Source organism: Neodiprion fabricii, chromosome 1 (assembly GCF_021155785.1).
Source record: "Neodiprion fabricii isolate iyNeoFabr1 chromosome 1, iyNeoFabr1.1, whole genome shotgun sequence".
Lineage (NCBI taxonomy): Eukaryota > Metazoa > Arthropoda > Insecta > Hymenoptera > Diprionidae > Neodiprion > Neodiprion fabricii.
This window is the reverse complement of record NC_060239.1, coordinates 28,947,626-28,974,192: the sequence shown is the minus strand read 5'-3', so window position 1 is coordinate 28,974,192 and position 26,567 is coordinate 28,947,626. Positions and strand designations below refer to the sequence as shown.

At 38.4% G+C, this 26,567-nt stretch overlaps 3 protein-coding genes across 6 annotated transcripts; all 3 read left to right on the top strand.

Moving 5' to 3' along the window:
* Positions 1-3,650: 3,650 nt before the first annotated feature.
* Positions 3,651-10,135, top strand: LOC124175441 (odorant receptor 22b-like). The gene is made up of 8 exons (XM_046555705.1): positions 3,651-4,346; positions 6,557-6,672; positions 6,755-6,850; positions 6,926-7,025; positions 8,582-8,698; positions 9,073-9,228; positions 9,373-9,507; positions 9,878-10,135. Exons 1-7 carry the CDS (start codon positions 3,744-3,746, stop codon positions 9,433-9,435), a joined length of 1,251 nt encoding a protein of 416 aa, XP_046411661.1. The 5' UTR covers positions 3,651-3,743; the 3' UTR covers positions 9,436-9,507; positions 9,878-10,135.
* Positions 10,136-11,879: 1,744 nt separating this feature from the next.
* On the top strand, positions 11,880-17,594 carry LOC124175432 (odorant receptor 67c-like). 2 transcript variants are annotated; one of them, XM_046555681.1, is made up of 7 exons: positions 11,884-12,837; positions 13,995-14,110; positions 14,193-14,288; positions 14,386-14,485; positions 15,049-15,165; positions 15,516-15,671; positions 17,271-17,594. In XM_046555681.1, the coding sequence occupies exons 1-7, from the start codon at positions 12,238-12,240 to the stop codon at positions 17,382-17,384; spliced, it is 1,299 nt and encodes a 432-aa protein (XP_046411637.1). In that variant the 5' UTR covers positions 11,884-12,237; the 3' UTR covers positions 17,385-17,594. The 2 variants fall into 2 exon arrangements, with proteins under 2 accessions (XP_046411647.1, XP_046411637.1); XM_046555691.1 differs by lacking the exon at positions 15,049-15,165 and having other exon boundaries at positions 11,880-12,837.
* Positions 17,595-19,690: 2,096 nt separating this feature from the next.
* Positions 19,691-25,150, top strand: LOC124175475 (odorant receptor 10a-like). 3 transcript variants are annotated; one of them, XM_046555780.1, is made up of 7 exons: positions 20,293-21,712; positions 21,829-21,944; positions 22,034-22,129; positions 22,189-22,309; positions 23,324-23,440; positions 24,423-24,578; positions 24,714-25,150. In XM_046555780.1, exons 1-7 carry the CDS (start codon positions 21,131-21,133, stop codon positions 24,774-24,776), a joined length of 1,251 nt encoding a protein of 416 aa, XP_046411736.1. In that variant the 5' UTR covers positions 20,293-21,130; the 3' UTR covers positions 24,777-25,150. The 3 variants fall into 3 exon arrangements, with proteins under 3 accessions (XP_046411755.1, XP_046411736.1, XP_046411745.1); XM_046555789.1 differs by having other exon boundaries at positions 20,294-21,712; positions 22,210-22,309; XM_046555799.1 differs by lacking the exon at positions 24,423-24,578 and having other exon boundaries at positions 19,691-21,712.
* Positions 25,151-26,567: the final 1,417 nt, after the last annotated feature.

Genomic DNA, 26,567 nt, shown 5'->3' with positions numbered 1-26,567 from the left:
AAGTTTTTCGGCATGAGAATGAATCTTAGAAAGGTAAACAAGCCTTCGGTGTCATCGCGATGCATTGCGTCAACAGAACACTTCATCCTAAATCCTTCGCCGAGTTTACGTCTAGGTAAAGTTATAAGCGAAACTCTCGGCTGTGTAATAAAATTCATCGAGTCACGCGGCGCTATAAATATTTATCGGGCTCAATACGATCTTCGGGACCCGGCTGCCGGCGATACGTGGATTTTTATTGATGCGGGAGATCAGCCAGACCGACGAGAAAAACCTTGGAATTCATGCCAAAGTCTAGTCAAGATCAGACGATCTCGTGGTATCCGCAACAATATTTCAGACCAAGAGCATCTCTTTTAAGGGTTGTTTCTGAAAATTTTAGATTTTATTTCTTTTCAATAACTGAAAAGTAATCAGTTCTCTTCGTCTGTCGGGTTATTGAGTCACTCGGACTGAGAATATATTATCTTCTTAATACCACGGATACAAAAACAATTTGACGCGGAGAATGCCGGAGAAGCAATGTAAACATAAACTGTTACGATGAGGTTACGATATTCGTTAGGGTGTTTCTGACCATCAGTCACTTGGACATATCCGAAGAGTCGAGACGGTAATTCCTTGCGCGATAAAAGTGAAATAAAATGAAATTAATGCCAATTCACTGTCTTTCTACAAATATTATTCATCTTCTTATACCGGACATCGTTGATTACGGATGTCTCTATTTTCCTCCGGCATTGGCTTCTGACGCGGTTGTTGCTTGCAGTTATGAGAAGACGTGAACTCTAATTATGTAACGAGAAATTGCCGGTAATAATTCTTGTAAAATATTTGGCATCGACGCGTGGAATTGTCTATCTCATCCAAAATAGCCTTCAGTAAAAATGATTACCGACGGTAATACCATTTCAATGAACTTCTGTAGGTATTGTTACTTTCTTGATTAATCAAGTGGCGCGTTGATTACCGGGACCGGTGTCAGTGCGAATAAACGTTAAACACTCGGGAGCCGAGTGTCGGGAAATGAATTCTGTGGGACGAGCAAACACTTGGTGCAGTAGATAAAGCCCCGGTCAGGTCAGCCGCGCAGCGCGGCGCATCGAGTCGTCTGCTGCAGTGGGTAAGTTCGAAAAGCTTCTTTGACGGTGGTGGACTCGTTAGTTACCAGCGGAAGTGTAAAGTAATGAGTTCTATAAGTCAGGAATTGAGAAAGTTCATGACAAGATATATACCGCTATCCAAATACTCGGGCTTTTCTCGCACAATGTGTCAATTTTGATATGAAAACTTTTGCCGGCAGTAATTGTGACCGCCTTTCAACTTGGTCATCGGGTCTTCACCTGAAAAAATATCGGAATTCTGTCATGTGAAAGTATGAATGGTGTAAGGTACAATTCGGTGCTGAAATATCGTATTTTGAGAAAAGAAAAACGCAACTGCAAAGCAGAGCTGCGCTAATACTGGTACAATTACAGATGTATCGGTTCTTCTTTTTCTCTGGGCATTCAATTTGAGCTAATGGCCGTTCTATCATGGCCGTGGAGTTTGGAGTTCGTTTCACGCAGCGTGCGTCTATCTCACAAAAAGTTGTATTCAGAGGCTGAACCGTGGGATCAACTAATCATTCCGGAAATATGACACAACTCATTATTGGCATTGCGAGAACTGACAATATATTTCTTCAGAGCAAGCTCCCCAGTCTAAAAAAATCCATCAACACTCGCATTTCGAAAATCTCACCCGAGCTATCGACTATTTGTTTTATGATCGTCTCAATGCTCGACTTTCGTTGAGAGTACGTATTAATCTCAAAACTGACCATTCAAATCATAGTTAATGTTTGACTGAGAAAGCTCCTTCTAAAATCGGCTGATAGCTGTAGTTTCCGCAGATTTGGTATTTTGGTCTTGCAAGATACGACGGGACGGGCAGATGGATTGATCTCTTCTTGTCGTTCATGTTTTACCATCTCCTGTTTCCGAATTACGTCAAAACCGTCCGAGACGGATTTTCTTAATGACTTTTGATTTCCAGAAAATTCTTTCCGAAAAATACACAACCTTTCCATTTTACAACTTTTTTATGGAAAACGAGATCTAAAATACTTGATCCTAAACGGCAAGTGGAAGAAATCTGGAAATATTAGAAGCTGTATGTTTGGTGGCGTGGAAGTAGGAAATAATTCGGCGACCGGTTCGGTGGGGGTCGCTGTCAAACCTTGTTAACGTTCATTTGGACCACCCCGCATGTAGGTACAGCGATTTTAATGATTACGTGTTCAGAGTTCTTTCTTCTTTTGTGAGATCATTTGCAATAGCTTGAGATTGCGATCCAATCTCTTTAGCTTCCTCGTAAAAAGTTCTTTTCCACGTAGGAGCGAACAAGCTTGATCAAAATAGATCAGTTTTTATCAGCTATTTGGTAAGCCGTTATAATGCATGAGTCATTGATGTTGATATTCACTAGGCGGCAGCTTTCCAATACTGTTTGTGTTATATCTTTGTTTGTAGCGTCGTTGTATCTTACTTTATGTCAAACGAGCTTAGTAATTTCATTTCCCTGATTTCTGCCAGTACATTATCGATGCTAGTTTTCCGTGATTTAGATCAAATTGCATCAAATCGAATTTTTTCACAAGTATATCTCGTGAGGTCATACCTGATATATAAAAAATTAGCCGAAAAAATTAATGAAGATAAAAGGCCTTGGTAGATACGTCATTTCAGCACTAAGATGTATTTTTATTCATCACATCTGTAAATGGTACAATGTTGCATCCGAGGTTCTTGTTTAGCTCTCGTAGACGACGTAAAAATATTCTAAAGATGAAAATCCTCCATTTTTAGAAAAATTTTCAAACAATTTCGTGAAAATTATAATATAAATATTCTTCCATAGAATATAATAATATAATATAGATATTCTTCTCGTAAAAACAAAAAATATGCACATCCGCATATCAGTTATTAGACGGCTATGCTTGTCTTACGGGGCTTCCCATCCGAAGCAAAGAATTTCAGATGCAAACATTTCACCTACACATTATATTCTTACTGGTGCTTGAAGAGACAAAAATTCTTAACACATTATGGATAGTGTTTTGTAAACAATGATTAGTTCGGAGTAATAATTTCTGAAACACGAATAGCGAATGATGACGATTGAAGTTGGCGGCGATTCCGTTCAACAAACCACAAAGCTACGTAATCCATAATAAGTCTTCGTATAAAAATATTGACCGATGTGCTATGTCAGAAAATGCGAAAGAAACGAACTTTTTCGTGAAACGCATGGAGAACGGTTTATTTCTCAAAATGTGTAACGAACAACCGATATCTAGGGAAAAACGTTTTATACAGTGACGCGAACGAACCTCTATCGTACCTTTTTACTTTGAGGGTCCGTTTTTTCTTCAACAACTCGGGTGCTTTCAAACTTTGAAGAGTATGCAATTCTGACATAAAACTTCACCCTACTGACGGCCACAATTATCAGAGAACTGGTCGCATCAGTCCGGATATAAAATTTATGAAGCACAACCCTAACCCTTGCATCTTTGGAGGGTCTGTTACTCGCGACTGGCAGAGCAAGGCTTGCCTCACTCATACCCAGGCAACACGCAAGTTTCATTCCACACGCTCGTAGTTCCATCGGCCAGTCGCAGACGAACCTCAGCGAGAAGAGGATCATATCCTTTCGGTTTATCGGATTTTTAGAAAGTATCATCTGCGGAAACAGAAATGTCGAACAGCAGTAGGGCGAAAAGAATACTGGATCGCGATAAGTTCAGCGATCAGTTTGTCACTGCGATTCGCGCCTTACGTTGCCTTATGATTTATATGGGAATTTGGCCAGAAAAAAAAAATGAGAAGCTGTATACTTTATTGTGGTACTTCCATTCGACAATTTTTTTATTTCTACTTTCCGGTTTAGTGTGTGGCCTCGTCATAATTAGACACGACATGAATAAAGTTCTTTCCAATTTGAGCGTTACAAGTGGGTTAATATATTTCATTGGAAAGTGGTTCACCTTTTCTTGGCACAAAGTACTAATAAAGAAACTAACGTATTCTATGGATGAAGATTGGATCAACTTGGCAAATAAGACTTTGATTCAGGCTAGCGTACCAGATTCAGTACAAATAATGATGAAACACTACGGATCCTTAAATATTTACGTTTACATCATCTTGTTTGTGTTATTTATCGTCGATACAAATTTAATCGTCGATTATCTTAGAGCTACAAATCATCACGACAATCTTACAGATCTGGATAACATGTTACCATTGACTCACAGCTGGTATCCTGGTATCGATTACGATCGAGATTACATCATTCGGGTGATTATGAAATGAATAATTTTACTCAAAACTCAAATGAGATTGGATCTGATTTGTATTTGTCGCTTTGAATGCGATCTGAAGCTGTCAATCGTTCGAGATTCTGCCATTGGAGGCACCAGCAATAAGTAGTGGAAACAGAGCGACAATAGTGGATTGCAAAATTATTCGTCTGACAACGATCATTTACGAATTATTATTTCGCCAGAAGGTTCCAAAACACGTTTTAGCTGAGATAAACGCGGAGGCTTTCCCTCTTGGATGAGCTTTTGAAATAAAAAGTTGTCACTAACCTCTAGTTGATCTTAATGATTCATGCTATGCGAAGATCTGTGTGCTCGACGGTGACTGGATATGATATAAATTGACAATATTTACGCATAATTATTCTGGTTGCGACAACTGAATTATTGTCTCTATCTGAACGAATGAAATGTCTGCTAGTACTTTAGAATCGGCCGCTAAGCTTTCGAACTGTTATCTACAACGGGGTTTTGTGAAGGGGTTTTCAAGAGAACGAAGGATAGTTCACCAAGGCCAAATAGGTGCCGGTAATATACTATTTGAAAAAATTCACCACTGCCAAACAGGCGCCGGTGAATATACTAAAATAGAAATGGAGATAGTTTAATAGACTTTCCAATTTGATTTACTCAAGCTTCTGAAGGTAACTTATTTGGTTAACTCGCAATATATAAATTATACACAATGATCAAGTTTATTCAAATTTAAAGTGAGTTGAGATTATAATGATTGGATATTAATATAAAATGATGGTATTCAAGCAAGAAGAGAATTACGACATTTCTTCAGAGTTATTTAATTCGTCAAGATTTGAAAAGATTCTGTGAAATACTCTAATCGAAGGCTTACTTACGACGAACTGTTTTCGTTCAAAGATTTTGTTGAACTGCTCTAGTTGGATGAAATTGTATAACTGCTCTGTTTCTGCATACTGTAACGCTGTTCTGAGCTCATTCTTTAGCGTGTGGTTTTCTAGCGTGCTCCGTAGTTAGTTCCTTCCGGTTTTATGGGAGGAGGACCAATACGAAAGATTTACGTATGTCAAGATGGTATTTTGGGCCTTCATGGTTAGATGAATAGCTGAAGCCGTAAAAGGCATTGTAAAAGAGAAAATGCTTTGACCGTTAGCTTGCAATATCGAAAGGATACCAGTCGTTCTCTGATGTGGTCCATCTGGTACGCACGTGCACGTAAGTCTGTTTGGGATCAGACTGCCGTTAATATTATGTGACTATAGGATTTGCATAAACAAGAATAAACGTTTCTCAAAACGGTTAGAAGATAAAAGAAACCGAAACTTAAAGTGAAATATAAGAATGAGATAAAACGAAATTATAAAAGTTACAAGTATGAGAAAGGAATGTATCAATCCACGGAATTGAATAGGTGATGCAAAAATGAGGCTAATATTCAGAAGCGTTAGGCATCCAGGATGTGACACGTTGATGCCCACGATTCTCTCGGAACAATCGATTTATACGATGATTCATTATTTGAACCACAAATAATTACTGACGAATGTCGGTTTTAGACCAAACATACGAGTAAAGGAACAGGACTCAGAAAGTTTGGATTTGGTATCTTGTTTCGCTTGCAAAACGGCGAAGTCAAAATGAATGAAAATAAGGTCTCGGAAAATAGCTTTGAAGCTTTGAAATCACATCGATCCGAATTTATGATTGATCAAGCTTGATCCAATACTTATTATTAGTCATTAATACCGAGTTCAATTGAAAAAATACCTCACGATGCATTGAGTTTAGCATTTCGTGTTGTCCAGATTTCGATTGTCCGTCAAGACTAGTTGTTAGAATTCGGTATCAGAAAATTCAAGATTTCTGTTCAATTCGATCGATCAAAATCTTGGGTACATGTATCAATTGAAGTCACTGTGAAAAATTAGTTACAGATCAATGAATCATATCGCTTGCACCGTTATTTATTACGCAAAGAAAGATAACTTGAGGAACGATATCGTGGTGTAAGAAATAGACAACAGAAATATATAGAATTTAAAAAAAAAAAAGAAGAAATTAGACTGATTTGTCAATGAGTAACGGAATAATATATTAATTTTCGTGTAAAATTTACAATTAAGATTCCGGCCATTTTCCGAAGGTGCTTCCCGTTAGATAAATGACAGTTGAGTGACGATTCATTCATGTAATGGTATTGTATGATTCAAGTTTTTGGCCGCTGCTCAAATACTGTGTACGACATCATCATTTGTCGTAAGCACTGCAGTAGATGGATTCTTCGTTATTACGGTTCTACACACTACCGGTCAACTCGAGATTTTGGGGTACGTATAGACGCGCGAAAATGTGGTAGGCCTTTACGTATTGGCGGGTGTTTTACTTCACTGATAATTTTACATTTTCCAGACTTTTTATTGAAAGAATGAAATATGATTCACCGGATTCCGAATGCCACAGAACGAATGTCAAAGAGATGGTGAAGCGTCACCAAATGCTACTGAGGTAGGTTCTTACTTCTTCGTTTTGAGGAATTTCATACTATTGGATCTTGTGAAATAAACTCACTTTCAATTCCAGCGTGGCAGACGACATACAGGAATGTTTCGGTGCGATTACCTTTATGCGTGTGTCTATCTCTTTCGTAGGCATCTGTTCCAGCGCGCACACATTTCTTGGGGTAGGTAATAAATTTTTTCATTACGAATATGTTGCAATACTCAAACTGCATCGGTAATTCGAAAATTTACAAGTATGTGATCAGTTTTACTTGGCTCCCATTTTGATATACGATTGTACAACGAGGTGTACAACAATGTCAGTATTTCTAAATTTTAGACCCCTTCAATTTACTTTTTACGAAAAACCTCGTTGAGTGGCAGCACACAATTTCGATCGATACGCACTCAAATTCTACAATCCAAAATTCAGCTATATTCGATAAGTAAATCAAAAATCCATTCGAAATTCAAACCAAATTTCGATCAGTAGACTATACAACAAACATCTTTTATTATAAAAATGCGAAACTGTCACCAACTAGAGAAAATCGTTATTTATTGAAAGTAACAAAGTTATACAGTGAGAATGTTGATTTTCTGAACCTCGATTATCCGAATCATCAATTATTGGAATGATAGAAATAACAGTAATAATTTTTGGTGGTTATACCCTTAAGCAATTATCGTAGTAGATCATTTTTTCAATTTTCATGAAAACCAAAAGATCGTATTTACCAGTACATACGACCTTTTGCTTTTAGTCGATGAATTTATACTTGAGCCGAAGAAAGGTGAAAAGAGCTTATTTTTGCCAAATACGACCTTACGGAATTAGTCAACTCAGGTTTTTATGGCTGAATCAATAGCAAAAGATCGTATTTACCAGTATGTATGAACTTTTCTCTCAATTTCACTGCGAGTCAATTTCAACCTTTCTGACCATACTTTCATATTTTAAGTCTGGATAATATTAGAAAGAAGTGTTCACCCTTTTACCTTTTTCTGCAACAAAGGGTCGTGAGATGGCGCTTACATCCTTATACCAAACATGCGATGTGTTATTTTGTCTGCTGCGGAGACCAGAGTTATTTTCATACATAAATCACTATGGGTCAAATATTTTTTTTCCGACTGCAGTGAGTGCAAAAATCAATGAAGTAATGCATCAACGCGCTTCCGGTGTACCGTTGGGCCTATTGGTCCAATCGTAATGTTTGGAGGGCATTCATATCGTGAGGTACCTGATACATCAAAATAGCCGTTAAATGGAACTTCTGGCGCTAGATCGCTCACCTATAATTAGCGGAATAGTCTTTGTTTAACTATTAATTTGGACAATTATTTTCAATCGTGCTTATAGTGGTTTCGAAATTGAAACCAGAGAAAAAATCAATCTTGGGCTCGATCGCAAATCATCAAATTTGAACCGGACATCTCAGTAGAGCACAATTCCTCTTCTTTACATTTGTCGTTGCGAATAATAACTCTATTCCGAGGTTCGGAATGATTTATTCTCCAGAAATATTGTTGGGAATCTTGCCCACCATCTTTCGTAAACCGTTTGTTACTCCTTTTAATTACTTACATCTCCAACTAACAATAAACAGTAACTGATCTAGACCCAATCGATGGACAATTTCTGACTTATCTCTACCAAAATTACAGTTTGTGAGTGATGCGTAAGTTTATACAGTATTTGATATAGATTTTTCAACTGCAGTGCTATCTGTTATAGGAATTACAAAAAAGTGAACAAAGTCACGTGATTGCGCTGAAGTACGGGTTCGTCTGTTTCACAGCGCTGGCGAATGTGTTCGTCTACTGTTTGGTTAGCGATACTTTGACGAGTCAAGTGAGTATAACAAAGTCTGCAGAATCAAAGACTTCGGAAGAAAATTTCGCAATTCTTATGTCTGTTTTGAATTTATTATTCCGAATGAACTCGTCACGTGTGGCAAAATCGTTTGTCTAATTACGCGCTATTATATAAAGAGACGCTCACTGACCGGAAATTCAGTAAAAGCGTAGTTGAGATTGAATGGTTCGGAAGCGATTTCCGCTATTTACTGGGATACCCTTCGAAATTACTTGCTACCTACTTTTACATGCTTGATTCCGTCAATATTATAGCTATGCATGGGAAAACAGATGCACAGAATTGGTACAAAAATCACGTCCCTTCTAAGTGCTCCGCGTTTTCAACTGACGTAAGCCTTTTCATTCAAGGGTCTTGCTATCAGATCGCACATCTACAATTCAGAATGGTACAACGCTACGTCATCTGTAAATCTCTCGTTACCAATAGTTACGATAAAATCATCCCAACCGATAATAATTAGTGCAGCCAAAATCTTTCCTCTTACGTTGCAAAATTTCACAGTGGTGAGTATTTTAATACTGACATTCTGCGCGTGTTTATATCAATGTACGCTATCTGTAAACGACAATGTGTTTGGTTTGATTTTTTCGGTGGCAAATTATCTCACATATTATGATTAATACGCATACCTACCAACATGCTTACAGTTGATAAAATCGATCGCATCATATATTTCTGCACTGCGAGCAATGAGCGTGTCTCACATCTAGAAATATTCGAGTAAACCGATGGATCCGTACCTACGTGACACAAAGTAAGCGATGAGAACATACATTTATCGGGTGAGTCTTAAAATACACTTACAAATGAAATATGCAGTGCATAATTCGTGCGAACCTAATATAATACATTTTGTTGAAATTCTAACCGGATATTCACTGGCTTGCAAGATGCTCACAACGATTTTTCTTTTAGAAAATGATTTATCGGTTGACGGTTTATTTCATTGATAGAACAATACAAATATCCAGATTTTTCCTCATACACAAACCTGGTAGAAAACACATTTATCGTATTTCAAGTTTCTTTACGATGACAGGTAATTTCTTTGGTGTCCAAAGTAGAAACAGTAAATTACGTCACACAGTCTTTTCTCATGAATATTCATCGATGTTTACTCTTATTCAACATATGTTTTGTATTTCTGCACAGATAATCGAAAATGTTTAGCGCAACCTCCGTCGTTGATAGAAGAAAATTGCACCACAGGCTGCAAAATGCACGTCTACAAAAATGTTTCAAACTGACTGACCAAGCAACGAAAATACGTGTACACGACTTCGGCTAATGAGTATAAATGTTCATTTTTAGTAGTCAAAAATAAAAATTTTACGATTTCACGCACATAAAATTTGCAAATATGCATCTACGTGAGGATTAATAAATGTTCATTTGCATCCAAGAATACAACTTCGTTGGGAGTCAATCTTTTTGCTCAACTCCCTTTGTTTCTCTAACTCATTATTCTGTTTCTAAATTCGGTTGGTATTCATCTTATCTGTCCAAGATATACCCAAGAGTTCACGCAGCAACACGACTACGTAGTGCATTTCAGTGTCGTGATGAAGTTATCCGAAGAAGAAAACGGTAGCCATCGGTAGCTGTTGGTTCCTCGGATGCCGGGATCGCTGTTATTCTGGCACGTTGTTTGCTTGCGCCATAGCACGAAATTACAGAATTCCCAAAGCAAGAATCAGTGACTAGTATTTATGGCCTATCGAGTATCGAATTCGCTCGGATTACCCCGCCAGGAACGCGTTTTTCGGGAGTTTCCGTCAGCCACGTGCCATCGTTGCGGGCCATTCTAAAATTTCACGTTACAGCGTGCTTATCCACGACGCATAATGCGGCCCACGTTCGACCCGGAAATATCGGGCTTTTACCTCCTTGTTACAAAATATGCTATTCACGATTTGCAATGCTTCGAGCTTATTCATTCACACACTTGCAGCAAGTTGCATCGACCGGACGACTGCTCGTGCCGAGATCGAGCTTTATCGTGACCAATTCTCGAATTCGGTGATGTCGACCTTATTATCAAGTACATGAAATTTGCGAAAAGCTCGCATGCCAGCAAGGGCTGTTGCCCGCCACCGTATAACCCGTCAATACTGATAGAATTTAAAATTACTATTTTAAAGAACATTGGTTAACAACAGTCGTGCACGAAACATCGTAACGAGTACTACGTAATATGGAATTTTTACAGTCAGTGCGTGCCGTCACTTATGAATGAATGGATGCAACGTGCTTTCCATCGGAGTTCCATTCTATGTATAACTGTATAGTTATGTAGAAAATATTAGAACGAAATTCATGGTGGATCACTTTACGGGGGATAGTATGACGTCGGTGGCTCCAATTTTGGACCATTGATTCGTGATGTTTTGACCAAAGAAAAGAGAATTTCAAGTATACGAAATGTGTTGTTTCGGCTTCCTGAAGGAGATATAAGCGCCATTGTGGGTTGTCTTTTTTTTTCTTAAAGGTTAGAATAAGTTCAGCCTCCGTATAAGGTACCTTACCTGATTGTCCGTATCTGTGATTTTCGATATCTCGAAAAATTATCGAAACATCAACTTTTACCTCTGTTTAATTTTTGTTTATTTAGACTTGAAAACCAAAATTTCATCATTAAGATTTGGCGTCACGGAAATCGTAATCATGACACTCTATGTAGCCAAGTAGGAAAAACAGAAACAATTTCTTGCGACAGTCGTGACGGAACCCTGCTCAATTTCATTTGAAGTTGTTCGTGGACAAATTCTTTATATGACTACTTTCCAATCTGCACATGATTCGTAGCATCACGTATGTGCAAAGTCAGTTTGGTTTGGCATGTCGAAAAGCAATGACCCTTATGGACAATGTTTTGTAAACAATAATTACTTCGGAGTAATAATTTCTGAAACACGAATAGCGAATGATGACGATTGAAGTTGGCGGCGATTCCGTTCAACAAACCACAAAGCTACGTAATCCATAATAAGTCCTCGTATAAAAATATTGACCGACGTGCTATGTCAGAAAATGCGAAAGAAACGAACTTTTTCGTGAAACGCATGGAGAACGGTTTATTTCTCAAAATGTGTAACGAACAACCGATATCTAGGGAAAAACGTTTTATACAGTGACGCGAACGAACCTCTATCCTGTCTTTTTACTTTGAGGGTCCGTTTTTTCTTTAACAACTCGGGTGCTTTCAAACTTTGAAGAGTATGCAATTCTGACATAAAACTTCACCCTACTGACGGCCACAATTATCAGAGAACTGGTCGCATCAGTCCGGATATAAAATTTATGAAGCACAACCCTAACCCTTGCATCTTTGGAGGGTCTGTTACTCGCGACTCGCAGAGCAAGGCTTGCCTCACTCATACCCAGGCAACACGCAAGTTTCATTCCACACGCTCGTAGTTCCATCGGCCAGTCGCAGACGAACCTCAGTGGGAAGAGGATCATATCCTTTCGGTTTATCGGATTTTTAGAAAGTATCATCTGCGGAAACAGAAATGTCGAACAGCAGTAGGGCGAAAAGAATACTGGATCGCGATAACTTCAGCGATCAGTTTGTCACTGCGATTCGCGCCTTACGTTGCCTTATGATTTATATGGGAATTTGGCCAGACAAAAAACATGACAAATTGTACTATTTATTGCGGTGCTTCCATTCGGTAGGTTTAGTATTTCTACTTTCGGGTGAAGTGTGTTGGCTCACCAATGTTGAGGATGATATGGATGAATTCTTTGCTACCTTAGGCGTGGCATGTGCGTTATTTTACGTTCTCGGAAAGTGGCTTACATTTTCTTGGCAAAAAGTACTAATCAGAAAACTGACGAAATTTATGGATGAAGATTGGATCAACTTGGAAAACAACGCTTTGATTCCTAAAAGCGTACCAGATTCGAAACGAATAATGATGAAACATTACCGAACATTAAATATTTACGTCTGCACCATCGTACTTGTGTATATATTTACAGCCGGGGAGTTCGTCATTGATTTTCTCGTAGCCACAAACCATCGTGACAATGATACAAATTTGGGTAACCTCTTACCATTGACTCACAGCTGGTATCCTCTCGATTACGACCGAGGTTATACCGTTCAGGTATTTATGAAATGAATATTCCGACTCCAAATTCAAATGTATTTAGATCGAATACGCGCACTCGAGGAAATACGTCGCTTTGAATATATACTGAAGCTGTGATGGTAAAAACAAGGACCAAGAAAAGATTTTTCCGTTAGAGGTACTGAGTAGTGAAAACAGCGCAAGGACGATTAGTTGTGAAATCATTCGTCTCGCAGCAATTTATTTACAAATGGTCGTTCCGAAAAAAAATCCACATGATTTATTGAATTGTTGAAATTGTTGAAAAGATTATATCCACAAAAAATCTCAGATCCGTCAGAGCACAATTGAAGGTGCAACCAAGACGTGATACATTGCACATGAAACTACCCAATATTTCAAAGGGTTGAAAAAATATCGGTGTGGAAATGGTTTCGCGGCAAAAATTATCATCGACCGTGCACGTTTCGTCAGGTGCGAAAAATATGCATTTGTTGATTGTTTCGAGAAAATCGTGTTTCAATCGGTTTAATAGACATTGGAGTAATCATTATTTAAGCTAATAATCATTACTAACTAATGCCGATATCAGACGGAAACTTCAAGTACAAGAACAGGACTCAGAACATATGAGAATGTAAAATCTTGCTCCGTTCGCAAAATGCCGTGGCCAAAATGAAAATAGTTAGGCCCTTGTCAGAACAGCTTTCAAGTTTTGCAAGATTCATCAAACACTCAGTCATCAATACCGAGATCCAATAATGAGAACATACGTACAAGGCTGAAATTCAGCATTTCATGGTCTCTCTAGATTTCGATAATTCGTCACAAGCTTAGTGATTGGAACTCGATATCAGTGATTTCAAATTTTTCGTCAAACTTGATCGATCGAAGATTTAGGTACATCCAGCAATTATAGTCATCGCGAAAAATTAGTCATTCAGTGCGTGAGAAAGTACAACTTAAGAAACAAGATTGAGGTATTAGAAATAGCCTACGGAAATGTTTCGAGTGAAAAAAGCTAAGCCGATTTATCAACTAGTAACAAAACAAATTCTTACATTTTTCGTACAAGATCCGCAATTAAAATCACGACTATTTTCCGGAGGCGCGTCCCGTTAGCTATACGACAATTGAGAGACAATCCATTCGTGCAATGATTTTATTCTAAACTAAAATTTGAATGATTCAAGCTGCTGGCCGCTGCTCAAATGATAAGTATGGTATCAGCATTGGTCGGAAGCACTGTAGTCGACGGTTTCTTCGTTATTACGGTTCTGCACACTGCCGGTCAACTGGAGATTCTGGGGTACGTACAGATGCGCAATAACTTGGTCAGCGTTTACGGATTGGCAAATATTTTACCCCTCTAATTATTGGTAATTTTTCAGAGATTTTATTGAACGAACCAAGTATGATCCAATGGACTACGAATGTGACAAGACGAAAGTCAAAGAGATGGCGAAGCGTCACCAGGTGTTGTTAAGGTAGGTTTTTACTTACATCGTTTTCAGAAGAACATTTCGAGGCAATTTATACTATCGAGTCTTATTGTTAGTAAAGGTAACTCTTTTTAAATTCCAGCGTGGCAGACGACATACAAGAATGTTTCAGTGCAACTATCTTGCTGTGCGTGACTGTCTCGTTAATCGGTACTTGTTTCCACGCGCACGCATTTCTCAGGGTACGTAATAAATTTTTCCAATACGAGCTTTCTTGGAATGCTAGAAGCGTATGAGCAATTTTGAAATTTGAATGTAAGCGATCAAGTGGCGAAATTTTGATTTAACTGTTATTTTGGTGTATTATCCGGTGGACAACGATGTGAATATTTCCAAAACTTCCAAAATTTTCTTGATTTAATCGCTTACGAGAAACCCATTTGTGTGTCAGCACACAATTTTTATTTCATTTGAATTACCATATATTCGGACTATGGCTCATACATATTGCCGACAGCAGTAAGGGCAAAAACCAATGGAATAATTAATCAACGCGTTTCTCATGAATCGTTGGACTTAGTGGTCTAATCGAATCTTAACCACTGTTTTCCTTGAACTGATTGTCACTAATATTTTAAGAAGAATTCAAACTAACAATAAATAGTAGCCAATCGAAACCTAATCGATCGACAACTCCTCGCGCATCGTTAGAAAATTTCAGTTTGTGTATTTCAGCTTTTAATTGATGCGTGAGTTTATACAATAATTCATCTGCCTTTTAAAACTGGAATGCTATCTCTTATAGGAATTAGAAAGAGGTGGAGATAATCAACTGATTGCGCTAAAGTACGGATTTTCCTGTCTGGTAGGGCTGATGAATATTTTCATCTACAGTTTTGTTGGCGACAGTTTGACTAGTCAAGTAAGTATAACGAAGTATGCAGAATCAAAGAATCAAAGACTTGGGAACAGAAAAATTTCGTTATTCTCATCTCTGTTTTTAGCTTATTAATTCAAATGAATTCGTTACGTGTGGCAAAATTATATATTTAATAACTCACTACGAAGACAAGTTTTCTGGCCTGAAATTCAATAGAAGTATAGTTGGAATGTTTTGGCAGTGATTTATGCTATGTACTAGAATGTGCTTCAAAGTTATTTGTGGTACTCTTACACTTTCGACCCCGACAAGTATTATGCACGAATATACAAACTCAAAGAATTGTTATAAAAATTTTCAATTTCAACTGTGGCGGGCTTATGTTTTTCAAGGGTCTTGTCATCGGGACGGTTACTTACAATTCAGAATGGTACAACGCTACTTCATTTGTCAAAGGCGTGCTGTCAATAATAACGGCCAAAGCATGGCAACCGATTATAATCAGCGCAGCAGAAATTTTCCCCCTCACGATGCAAAATTTCACAGTGGTGAGTAAATAAGTAAGTTTATTGATTTGTTCAGACAGATATTGTATATAAATAAGTGTCGATTTGACATGAATATACAAACATCTATTCGTCATTCCCTTGGTACGTATGAAACTTAAATTATTTTAAACTTTTGGGCGTTTTTTGCCTGAGATACATAACATATTATATAGTTGAATAAATCGGTAATTTTGTCTGTCGTACTTCGTTGTAAAATTCTTAGCCATGAGCTTTTGTACTGCTGGGATTAGTCAAATCAAGTATGCGCTCATTGCCTTCGCTATATTTTGGACATTCTAAAAGAACATGCGTGAGATTTTCGCTGAGCGACTGGAAGCGCATGATTCACAATAATCGCTGTTATTTAGTTTCGGCTTGTAGTCTGTAATTTTTATCGAAGGAAGATATTGCAAACCAGTCGACATTGAGCTAGAACTCTTATAATATGGATAGGAGAATTTAGATGTAAGCAGCTGTGCTCAGTGAAGTCCACTAGTGGACAGAATTCTGGAGTGGAGGAGTTTTTTACTCTACAACTACCCAAAAGCTTCATTTATTTTTATTCTTTTTATTAGTCAGCGATAAGTATGTCTGCTTTTGTATTCGCGATATTATAAATATTCGATCGGTCTGCCCGATATTCAATCTTACCATCAGTTTAATCATCAGTTTTGTGCATATTTTCGGAAGTCTTTCATCCTTCCTGTTGACTATTTTTGTAATCCAGTTAAGAGCCTTCTCCAGGACATTTGCCAAAATGGGATACTACTCTATTTCGTTGCAAATAGCATAGTTAGCGCAGTGTTGTCTTGGGAGCACCATATTGATTTATGATAAGATGTTGTGTTTCGTTTGTGTATCCAAGTCCCCAGATCTCCACACTGTGTGAAAAAACGCTCTCCACCAATGCCCTGGATAAGGAGTTTACAGTTTCCCAGTCGTTAGAGTTCACTGAGCGTAAAGTATATAGTTTAGAGTTTATCACCGCTTGAGGTAAGCTTTCGATTTTTTTTTTTTGTCAATTCAGCCAAGAATAACTCAGGGCTCGTGAATCGAACACTCAGGTAATCGTATCCTTTAACTATGTCTATCTTTTCATTTTCGGAATTGAATGGCCATTTTTGGAGTTCTTTGTGCACTATCAGGATTTTGGATTTTTGTTTATTCATATTGAGACCACTGGCGTCGCAAGATTATTAATATATTTCCAAGGTCAATCTGGGAACTGCCTAACCTGAAGAATGAGATAACTTTTCGGCTAGGTTGACTCAGATGAATTTGAGTAATCGTGTTCGGGATGAAGAAAAAATTGTGTTTTAGCTGTATTTTGCGTATTATAAGTTCGAAAGAAAACAAATCTGAAATCAGTCGCAAATTTTCCCGGGGAACACGATCCTGTTATTAGTTTTCCAATATTTCTACGTGGAAACTCTGAAAATCGGAAAACACGTGTATCAAAATTGTCGAGACCAGCATTTCGTGATTAGTCGGAAGATAGATAAACGCAAGGGATTAAGCTGTGTCTGTAAATTCATTGTCGAATCGTATTATTAGCAGCAAATTTATTTTTCGATCAAATGTGACCGATCGGAACTTCAGGTATACAATGCGTGCTATGTGCGGACGCCAATGTGTTCGCTTCTGTTTCCTCGGTACCAAATGATCTCGTATAATTTAATCAGAACGCATACCTATATGCTTACAGATGGTTAAATCGATCGCATCATATCTTTCTGCACTACGAGCAATGAGCATGTCGGAAGATGGTCGAGTCAACCGATAAATTCGTGCAAGAGTAGAAAACACGTTTATCGTATTTCAAGCTTCTGTACGATGACAGGTGATTTCTTTAATTTCCAAAGCAGAAACAGTAAATTACATCGCACAGTCCTTTCTCCTGAATATTCATCGATATTCATAGTTATTCAGCATATGTTTTATATGTCTGCACAGATATACGAAAACGTTTAGCGCAACCTCCGTCGCTGGTAGAAGAAAATCGCATCATAGGCTGCGATATACGCGTCTTCAAGAATGTTTAAAACAGGCGATTCGACTTCAGCTAGTGACTATGAATACTTATTGTTAGTAGTCAAGAATTAGACTGCACGACGTTGTGAACACTAAATTTGCAAGCATGTATTTCTGTGAAGATGAATAAACGTTCATTTGTATTCAAGAATATAACTTCGTAACGAATTGACTTTCTTGCTCAAATTTTTTTTTTTTTTCTCAATACGTAGTAAAAGAGCAACTCGTGTCTATTGGACTATTCAGGTCGCAAGTTACAATGAAACCTTAGGTTTTTTTCAACAATTACGGGGTGTAGACGATATTTATTGCAAAACAAAGATGCCTGTTTAAAAAACTTGAAAAAGTGTTGGGAAAATACGAAATTCTGTTGTCATTGCGATCGAAAATAAGAGGATTCACTTGTTTGTGTGAAATGTATTTTTTCACTTTCCAGGCATCACTTTTATCGAGACACATGGTTGCACTTTTGCAGGGATTTCGTTCCATATGCATTTCGAGGTGATTTAAGGATTGAAATTCTATTCAAGTCTTATTGAAGGTCGCTTCAACGTATCCCGCAAAAACCGTATCACCGTTTTTTAGCCATCATTTTTTTTCGAGCAAATTTTTGGCTAGAGAAATATAATATCCCTTGAAAGCACCTCCGGTGCAAAAACCTTGCGCCAAGTACATTAAAGTGGAAACTGCCAACAGAAATTCATTTTGCAAGTTAGAAACCACTGAAATGACAAAGTACACAGTGTTATAGTCTAAGTTTAAAAAATGTTTAAAATCAAACCTTCATATGTGGATACTTTTCTTTAAAAAAGCTTTCTTTACACAAAGTATCGTATGAACTGTAGAGGTCACGTAGATTTTTTCCGCGTTGCCAATTTGCAATATTCGTCCTCGTCTCGTATACGATTCATATTGCAAACTTACATTCAACGTGAAAAGATCTACTTTGCTTCTTTTTCGGATAAAAGAGGAATCTGAACTTGAAAATGAACTTATACGAACTTGCTGTCCGAACAATAATGTTTTTGTCAAAACGCGTAATTTTGTCCGAACACGTAATTTCACTGTCGATTTTGAATGACACGATGAATAGTAATATTTGAAATCCGTCCGTGACCGAAGAAAGTCGAGATTAATTCTGAAGTTGCTTCAACGATTAAACGTATAATCTCATAAATACTAATTTTAGGTGGAGATTGTCAGTGGAAAGAGTTGTGTAGAATTCGTCAATCCGATTCCTTCTGCATGGAAGTTGACTCCGTACAAAAACAGCCATTTATGGTGGAAACGTACCCCTAATTCGTACTTATACACGCCGCTCCATGCGGTGACGTGGTCATCCTTTCATCAAGTAATTTTTAACTTGTGAGACGATTTTTTTTTAAGCTCAATAGCTTAGGTAGCCTCAAACTTGGAACTCTCGAATGCACATTCCCAATTAGTTGAACAAAGTGTACAATTCTGGTACGAAACTTTACCCTACCGATGACTACAATTCTCGGAAAACCAGTCGCATCAATGCAGATATAAAATTTATGAAATCCAACCCTAAGCGTTGCATCTTTGGAGGGGCTGTTACTCGCCACTCGCAGACCAAGGCTTGCCTCACTCATACCTGCACAATTTTCATCCTCACGCTCGATCAACGACCCAACAAACTTTCGTGTACCAATTTTTACCGAAAACCAAATGCTTTTAGTTTTTCTTCTACAGCATACTGAATACGCCAAATTAACATTATTCACTCGACGTAAAAAACACAATTCTTAACTTGATATATCCTAAAAAAGAATGTTATCGAAATGAGAAACAAATTGTGCTCACAGGCACTATTTCTTGTCAAGATACAAAGTTGTCCTGTGACACAAGTTTTTTTCCCTCATTTACTTTGAATCAATTTGAATGCCGAAACGCCAATTTTTTTTTCAAGTCGTACCGACGGTCACCTTAGTAAAGTACCTCAACATTGAATGCCAGCCACCACTACTTTCCGAGCAAGTTATCGGCGAGAGAAGTGATACTAATGGATCCATCCGATCCCTATTTAAACGGCCGCAGCTCGTAAACTATACAGACCAAAGTTTATTACAGCGATGCCGATATAATATTCGTCAGATGTTTAACACAACTTTGTTATAACAGAACTGAACTTTTATACCCATACTGAAAAATGTTAGGTTGTACAGTGAGACAATACACTCCCGATGGTATAATTTCCTTTTCCACGGTCCATTTTTAATTCACCGCTTTGTGAAGCTCCGAACTTTTCAATGCAAACCTGGAATCGGTAAGTTGCACCGAGTCGCCGATTCTGAAACCAAACCTCACCCCTCCAGCCAATAATGTTACCCAGCACATGAAATTCATGCACAGCACCCTTATTGCGCGTATCTCTGCGGGAGCCATCACTTGCCACTGATCGGCTCGATTTGCGTTGTCCGTGTCGATAGAATTTGGAATCCTCATGTGCAGGAACATGCGTCAGTCGTGAACAAAGCATCGTAGCCACTGAACTACTTTTTTTGGTCGTTCAAGCTTGTAATAGTCGGAAAGTATGCAATGCAATATGTCAAGGGATACCTCTGCCCGAACGGGGAAGAAGAACAATGAGCATATACATTAAATAGAGGAAGATGGAAAACGTTCAAGTTGAATCTAATGATTAAGGGAAATTTATGTGTTTTTTCGTAACTGGATTTAAGAAACTAAGGCGCAAAACTTGGAAAATCTAACACGTTTTCATCGTTCTACAGCGAATGAGCTTGTGAAGAGGAGATAATGAACGCTTACCGTCGTTGGAAGTTAGGTTCAATTTAAATTTTTTTGTAACAATTAAATGTATATTTGGATGCTTTTTATTTTGCGAGCAAATCATCAGTTAGAGAAGTTGTACTTACGCATGCACAATGAAATCAGCCCCATGCGCTCGCGCAAAGTTGGGGAAACAACAACGCCTAACAGAATCGAAAGTGTTCAGCTTTACCCACCAGATGCAAGTTTTCTCCACACCACGACCAAAGTCTCCCCTCCATGAAATCATTCCCTCCGCCAAAGCCTACTTTTTATTCAACGCTTCGCGTCGTCCCCAACTTTTCAATACCCATTGGCAATTATTTGATCCGAGTGTGCGATTCTGACGTTCAACTTTGCCGTGATACTCCCGATTCCGTGTGCGCCAGACACGCCGCAGAATATCCAAAATTCATGAACTTCGCCCATAGCGCATGCATCTCTGCGGGGAATATCCATTGCCATAGCCTGATCGCAGTGTGCTTTCTTCGTATTGACAGTATTTCTAATCCCCACTCTGACCGCTTTGGTCAGTCGTCAGCAAAACTCCGCAGCAAGTGCATCAATTTTCGTCTTTTAACGACGAAATTTTCTATCGTAGAACAGCGCAGAACGCAATATCGAACGAGGCCGAAGTCATGATCACACCGAGCAACCATATTTTGAGCAATCAATTCACCAGGGCAATTCATAGTTTGCGTTGCGTCATGATTTATTTAGGTATTTGGCCAGGAGAAAGACATCAGAATTGGTACCTTCTGTTGTGGTTTTTTCATTCGGCAAGTTTAATATATCTAACCACCGGTTCGGTTGGCGGTCTCATCGTACTCAGACATAACGCGAACAAAATCATCAACAACTTGGGTATGTCGAGTCCAACAATACTCATTGTCTGTAAATGGTTCACGTTTGCTTGGCGTAAAAAACTGTGCAAGAGGCTCATGCATTTCATGGATGACGATTGGGTTAACTTGGAAAAAGATACTCTCATCAATAAAAGTGTACCGGATTCCAAACGAATAATCATCAACTTCTACAAGACGACGAATTTTTTCGTCTGCACTTTCATAATTTTGGCATCTGTTGCCACCGTGAATTTCCTGGGACAATCTTTTCTTTCTCTCAATCGACGCGATGATAAACCGAACAAGGACAACATATTCCCGATGCCTTACAGTTGGTATCCTGTCAATTACGACGGATTTAGTTATATTATCCAGGTAAATATGAAACGCAAATTTTGACCAAACTTTAGGATGAAAATAGATTTGGTGCATACTTTTGAAAGTAATAAGAAATAACTTTGTGTGGTTCGTTAAATTTTCAATACTTCAAGTTCCTAGTGTTCGCTCAAATAAGTAGTATGCTATCAACGTTTCTCGCGACAACCGCAATCGATGGCTTCCTCGTTGCTACGATTCTACATCTCAGCAGTCAACTAAAGATTCTGAGGTAGGAAGTGCATGTGTGAACATTGAACATAGATAACATCTGTCCATTTGAAAGAGTTGGATCCCACTAATAGTCTCGTACTCTTCCAGACTTTTCATAGAGGGAATCGTCTATGAACCGTGCCATCCTCAAAATTACAAAAAGAAAGTGAGAGAAATGGTGAAACGCCATCAAGTGCTGTTGAGGTAAGTTGAATTGCGTTGGCTATTGTTTTAAAAAAGCCCTTTGTTCACTCACCTCTCAGAAAATGTCTCTTCAATTTTAGTGTGGCAGCCATGTTGCAGGAATGTTACAGTCTCATTGCTCTGCAGCATGTAATGGCGTGTGTGCTTGCTCTTTGCTTCCTTGAATGTTCATTTCTCATGGTATGTACGCAGCAAATTTTTTCAATTCTGATAGCAGCCCGTAGTCATATTTCCTTCTTGTCGATCTATTTCGCACAATTTACGAGACCAGTAATGAAAAGCCTGCTGTATTCGATTTTCATTCCACGAAATGATATCCTTACAATTTTCCGAATCGGATGTTTTAACATGACCGTCCGTTTGACATTCGATGATTTATGGAGAACACTTCTGAAATATTACATGAAATTTACTGAAAACTAATTACACTTACTCATTTTCGGCGCACTGTAAAGTTTAGCTTTGTGACTTATCTGGACTGTTATTAAAATCTACTATTCTCATGGTCACTGACTGATTCAGAAACACCAAATACCACGACTCACTCACATAAACCAAATATGTTTTCACATAATTGTATTCGAAAATTTACATTGGCTTCGATCATACACAGAATGAATCGCGTGGGTATAGTTTAAGGTGCGCGACAGATGAATCTTTCTCGTTTCCAGTCAATGTAGCATGGCAGTTGAAGCTTGTTCGTCATAAATGATCGAATGCCCAAGACACGGACTGCCTTAGTGCTACCATTGTACAGAGATCACAAAAACTGCCCCGTAAAAATTGACTACAGTATCCTTCTAGGGTAATTTTCAATGCGTCAGGCGCAAGTGACATTATTTTCAATGTAATCTTTATGGCGTATTTTGATAGACAATCATCAGATTGCAAATTAGATAGTAATTTTCATTCCTAATGCTATACCAGAATAATAGTATTATTTATTCTTTCACTAGAAAATTGTGACATATGGAGCTTTTTTAAGAACAGCAATTTATGATGCTAGAATGTCTCGACTGATGTCATAAATATCTATGTGTCGGTAAATAATAAACTTGCCAACTCAGTGTGATAGTTCCAAACAAACGGGCAGAACTCCTCTCGTGAAACTTTGTTGAAAATTACAATTTTATGCCACTGGAAAAAGCCACAGGAGTTTCACTAACAATTCCTCAACACCTAAATGTGGTTTAGGAATTACAAGAAAACGAAGCGAGCAGAACGAGTCTCTTAACGTTCGGACTTTTCGCTATCGGATCGCTGGAGACTGCCTTCATCTACTGTTTTGCCGGTGATTCGTTAACTAACGAAGTGAGTAAGAATATTTAAATCACGATGTGCATTTTTATAATTTGCACAAAAATTCCACTCCCGTTAGGTGCACGGATATTGCGGGATAATCAAAACTGAGAACGATTTTGGAACAAACTGTGGATTTATTGAAATCAGAGCCTAATCAAAATGTAATACAGTACAATTTCGTTCACCCGAACGTCCGTCATCCGAACCCCTATGTCACCTAATCTACGTTTTGTTTCGTCAGAACGTTGTATAATCCGAGAAAGGATCTGAAATTTCGGAATACAAATGTGCGCTGTCAAAAAAAAAAAATTAATAATTAAAAATCGGTTCACGTGTATGAGCATTATTTCGTTGAAATTAACGATATTTTTGTCAACTCTATACGTAAATGGAGTACAAATATAATGCGACGTGTGAAAGCAACAAAGTATGGTTATACCATTAACACAAAAATATATTCACTGCTCTGTTACACGTATAAATAATAAACCTAGCAAAAAATCAATTCCTAGAAAATATCAAGGTGGTGTAACTCCTTGATTCGGATCATAGAGGTTCCGTAATACACAATATGATTTTCAATGCATGGCAATATTACAGAAGAGAAATTAATATTGGTATGATTTCTCCCGTTCCGCCAATTTTTTTTTTTTGTTGTAACATAATTTGAATATAAATCTGCAAACTTGCAACGATCGGCTGACAGGAATTAAATGCTTGCCGTTTAGGAACGAATGTATGGTAAGGCTCAAGTTAGTGACATTCACGTAACGGAACGTTGAAACGAGAATTAGTAATTTGCAGCTTTAGAATAACTGAATGAATTGAATTTACGAAATCTCAGTTTTTAATGCTCTCTTACGATCGACCGAATCTCAGGATATTCTAAAGATGCGAAGCAACGGGTTTTTGTAAAAACGCATCATTACAGTAACAATCTTGAACTTGGTTATGTATTCGCCTGAAATTAATGCTACTCATCATGTTCAAGGGATTCGCTATCGGATTGGCTATCTACAGATGTGAATGGTACAGTTTTACAAGATCGGCGAATCTCTCATTATCAATAGCAATGATCAGAGCACAGAAGCCGATAGAGATTAGCGCCGCCCAGATTTTCCCTCTCACGTTAGAAAACTTTACAGTCGTGAGTACTTGAATTTAAAAATTAATTCGGCCTTTATGTCTGCGTATACTCTTTACGTCTGAATGCCAATTAGAAGTTCTATTACGGCTCTTAAACGTCAAATAACTCTATGACTGGTAATTGTTTCGTTTACAGATTGTCAAAGCCGCTGCATCGTATCTCTCTACTTTACGAGCTTACAGTATGGTGGAAGCCTGAAGATAATTAAGTCAGCCAAACGGTGATGGGAAAAAGAAAAACTCGTGGGAACATTCACTGAGCAGGCTACAGAATACATTAAGTAGAACATGAAATCCAAATAATGACGTGCTTATGTCGAGACTCGTTCGAGTGGTAATCATTCGCATCTCATGAGATTTGTGCGTGACGATTCCTTTGTGCAATCAAATCGGTATTTTATTTAACGACTTAAGCAGAAAATGAGTGATTGAGGCATATTCTACACTTTACTCGCAGGTATATGAATTATAAACGTAGTAGATAATATTTTCTCGATTTTGTAATTTCGTTATTGTATTACCTGAAAAGATTTCGCAGATGTTTCTACAAATAATATATCTATTGAACGTCAATTCAATCTTATAATTTGAAACGTTCGGCGAAATAATTGTCCGTAACCTTGTTCGAACCGTAAGTACAAGGTACAAAATCCGATTTGCTTCACTCGTCGTTTCAAGAACGTTATACGTGGTCTCTGTAACAAGCTGCCATAATACAGTCGAAATTGTGAAAACACGTAGAATGTTCTTCAGCGACCGATAATTTCACTCAAGTCTTCGGAAATGCCTGCCTATCCGCCAATTCATCAGCAATCCGTCGGGCTGCAGTAGTCAAAGCTCTGGTCAAGTCAGCCGGACGCTAGAAATAACTCGTGCCTCGCAAATTCTTAACAGGCCGCATAGTGCTCAACTACTTACCAACACCGGATTATTCTCTTAATTGACTATATGAAATGAGCGACGACAAGATCATTTGCCGAGATGTAGTGTTTATTAACTACACTTATGCGTATTTAGTACACCTTGAAGAACATATTTCCAAAACTGACCTAACTCTTGATGTATTCGTACTAGCTGCTGATCATGTGGTGTAAGTACTGTGCCATTTAGTCTGATGTACGACGTTGTTGCAATGGATGAAAGCATTTGTTGTCGCACGGTAGATGTAATCAGACCCTTCGACGTAGTTTTATTGTACACATGACATCATCGAGGAGCTCAATCACCCTCCTCGGAATTACCACAAATTAATAACGCTCGATAGCCAGCTACTGAATAGGCAATGGTTTTGTGGCATTCTTTGGTATCCTGTAGCAAGTGGCGAGAGTCAGTGCGGCATTTAATGGGATTGAACTTCAACGCGCGCTCCGTGTACCATGATAGATGGTTTTCCAACGTTCTTCGCAGCTGCACATGTCGCAAAATGAAGCAGCAACGGGACAGTCGTTAAGTTCCAAGGTGTTCATAAACGTTTTCTAAAAACTTCTACATACATAAATGCATTTCATGGCTTTCTTTATTGCTGGTGTCAGTTTTCCCAAGCACCGTAATGTTTACTGGTAATATTAAATTACACTCGGTAAAATATTCTCACCGTTTGCAGATGCGCAGCGGTTTTTAGAGGGATCCTGAAACACCGGTGACCATTCACATTTCCTCGGAACGGGATCAACGTACCCTGTGAACGCAGCTTAATCCACACACCGGACCATCATGGCGATTGTTGACACTCACGTGACGAATCCTGGCACGGATTCACCTATCATAAACTCAGGGTGATCGATTGCGGCACTGACTAACTTGAAGGACACCACTTGAACCAATTCGTAACCAACCACTCGCCGAACAACCCGTTGAATATTTCGGACACACCGGGCACGAGCTTTTCGCCATGACAACGATACCGCGTACAGCTTGCGATCAGCTGGTTCTTGAGGCAATGGGTGGCTGTTCCGGTATGCGGTGCTTCCATCTCTGAAACAGTGGTCGA

What these genes read in the sequence shown, in the direction of transcription:
- LOC124175475 (XM_046555780.1), top strand. Translation starts at nt 21,131, where the DNA reads ATGATCACACCGAGCAACCATATTTTGAGCAATCAATTCACCAGGGCA. An exon ending in GATTTAGTTATATTATCCAG is followed by an intron (nt 21,713 to 21,828) that starts GTAAATATGAAA and finishes CAATACTTCAAG; the next exon opens with TTCCTAGTGTTCGCTCAAAT. An exon ending in GTGATTCGTTAACTAACGAA is followed by an intron (nt 23,441 to 24,422) that starts GTGAGTAAGAAT and finishes ATCATGTTCAAG; the next exon opens with GGATTCGCTATCGGATTGGC.
- LOC124175432 (XM_046555681.1), top strand. Translation starts at nt 12,238, where the DNA reads ATGTCGAACAGCAGTAGGGCGAAAAGAATACTGGATCGCGATAACTTC. An exon ending in ACCGAGGTTATACCGTTCAG is followed by an intron (nt 12,838 to 13,994) that starts GTATTTATGAAA and finishes GAATGATTCAAG; the next exon opens with CTGCTGGCCGCTGCTCAAAT. An exon ending in GCGACAGTTTGACTAGTCAA is followed by an intron (nt 15,166 to 15,515) that starts GTAAGTATAACG and finishes ATGTTTTTCAAG; the next exon opens with GGTCTTGTCATCGGGACGGT.
- LOC124175441 (XM_046555705.1), top strand. Translation starts at nt 3,744, where the DNA reads ATGTCGAACAGCAGTAGGGCGAAAAGAATACTGGATCGCGATAAGTTC. An exon ending in ATCGAGATTACATCATTCGG is followed by an intron (nt 4,347 to 6,556) that starts GTGATTATGAAA and finishes GTATGATTCAAG; the next exon opens with TTTTTGGCCGCTGCTCAAAT. An exon ending in CGTCACCAAATGCTACTGAG is followed by an intron (nt 6,851 to 6,925) that starts GTAGGTTCTTAC and finishes TTTCAATTCCAG; the next exon opens with CGTGGCAGACGACATACAGG.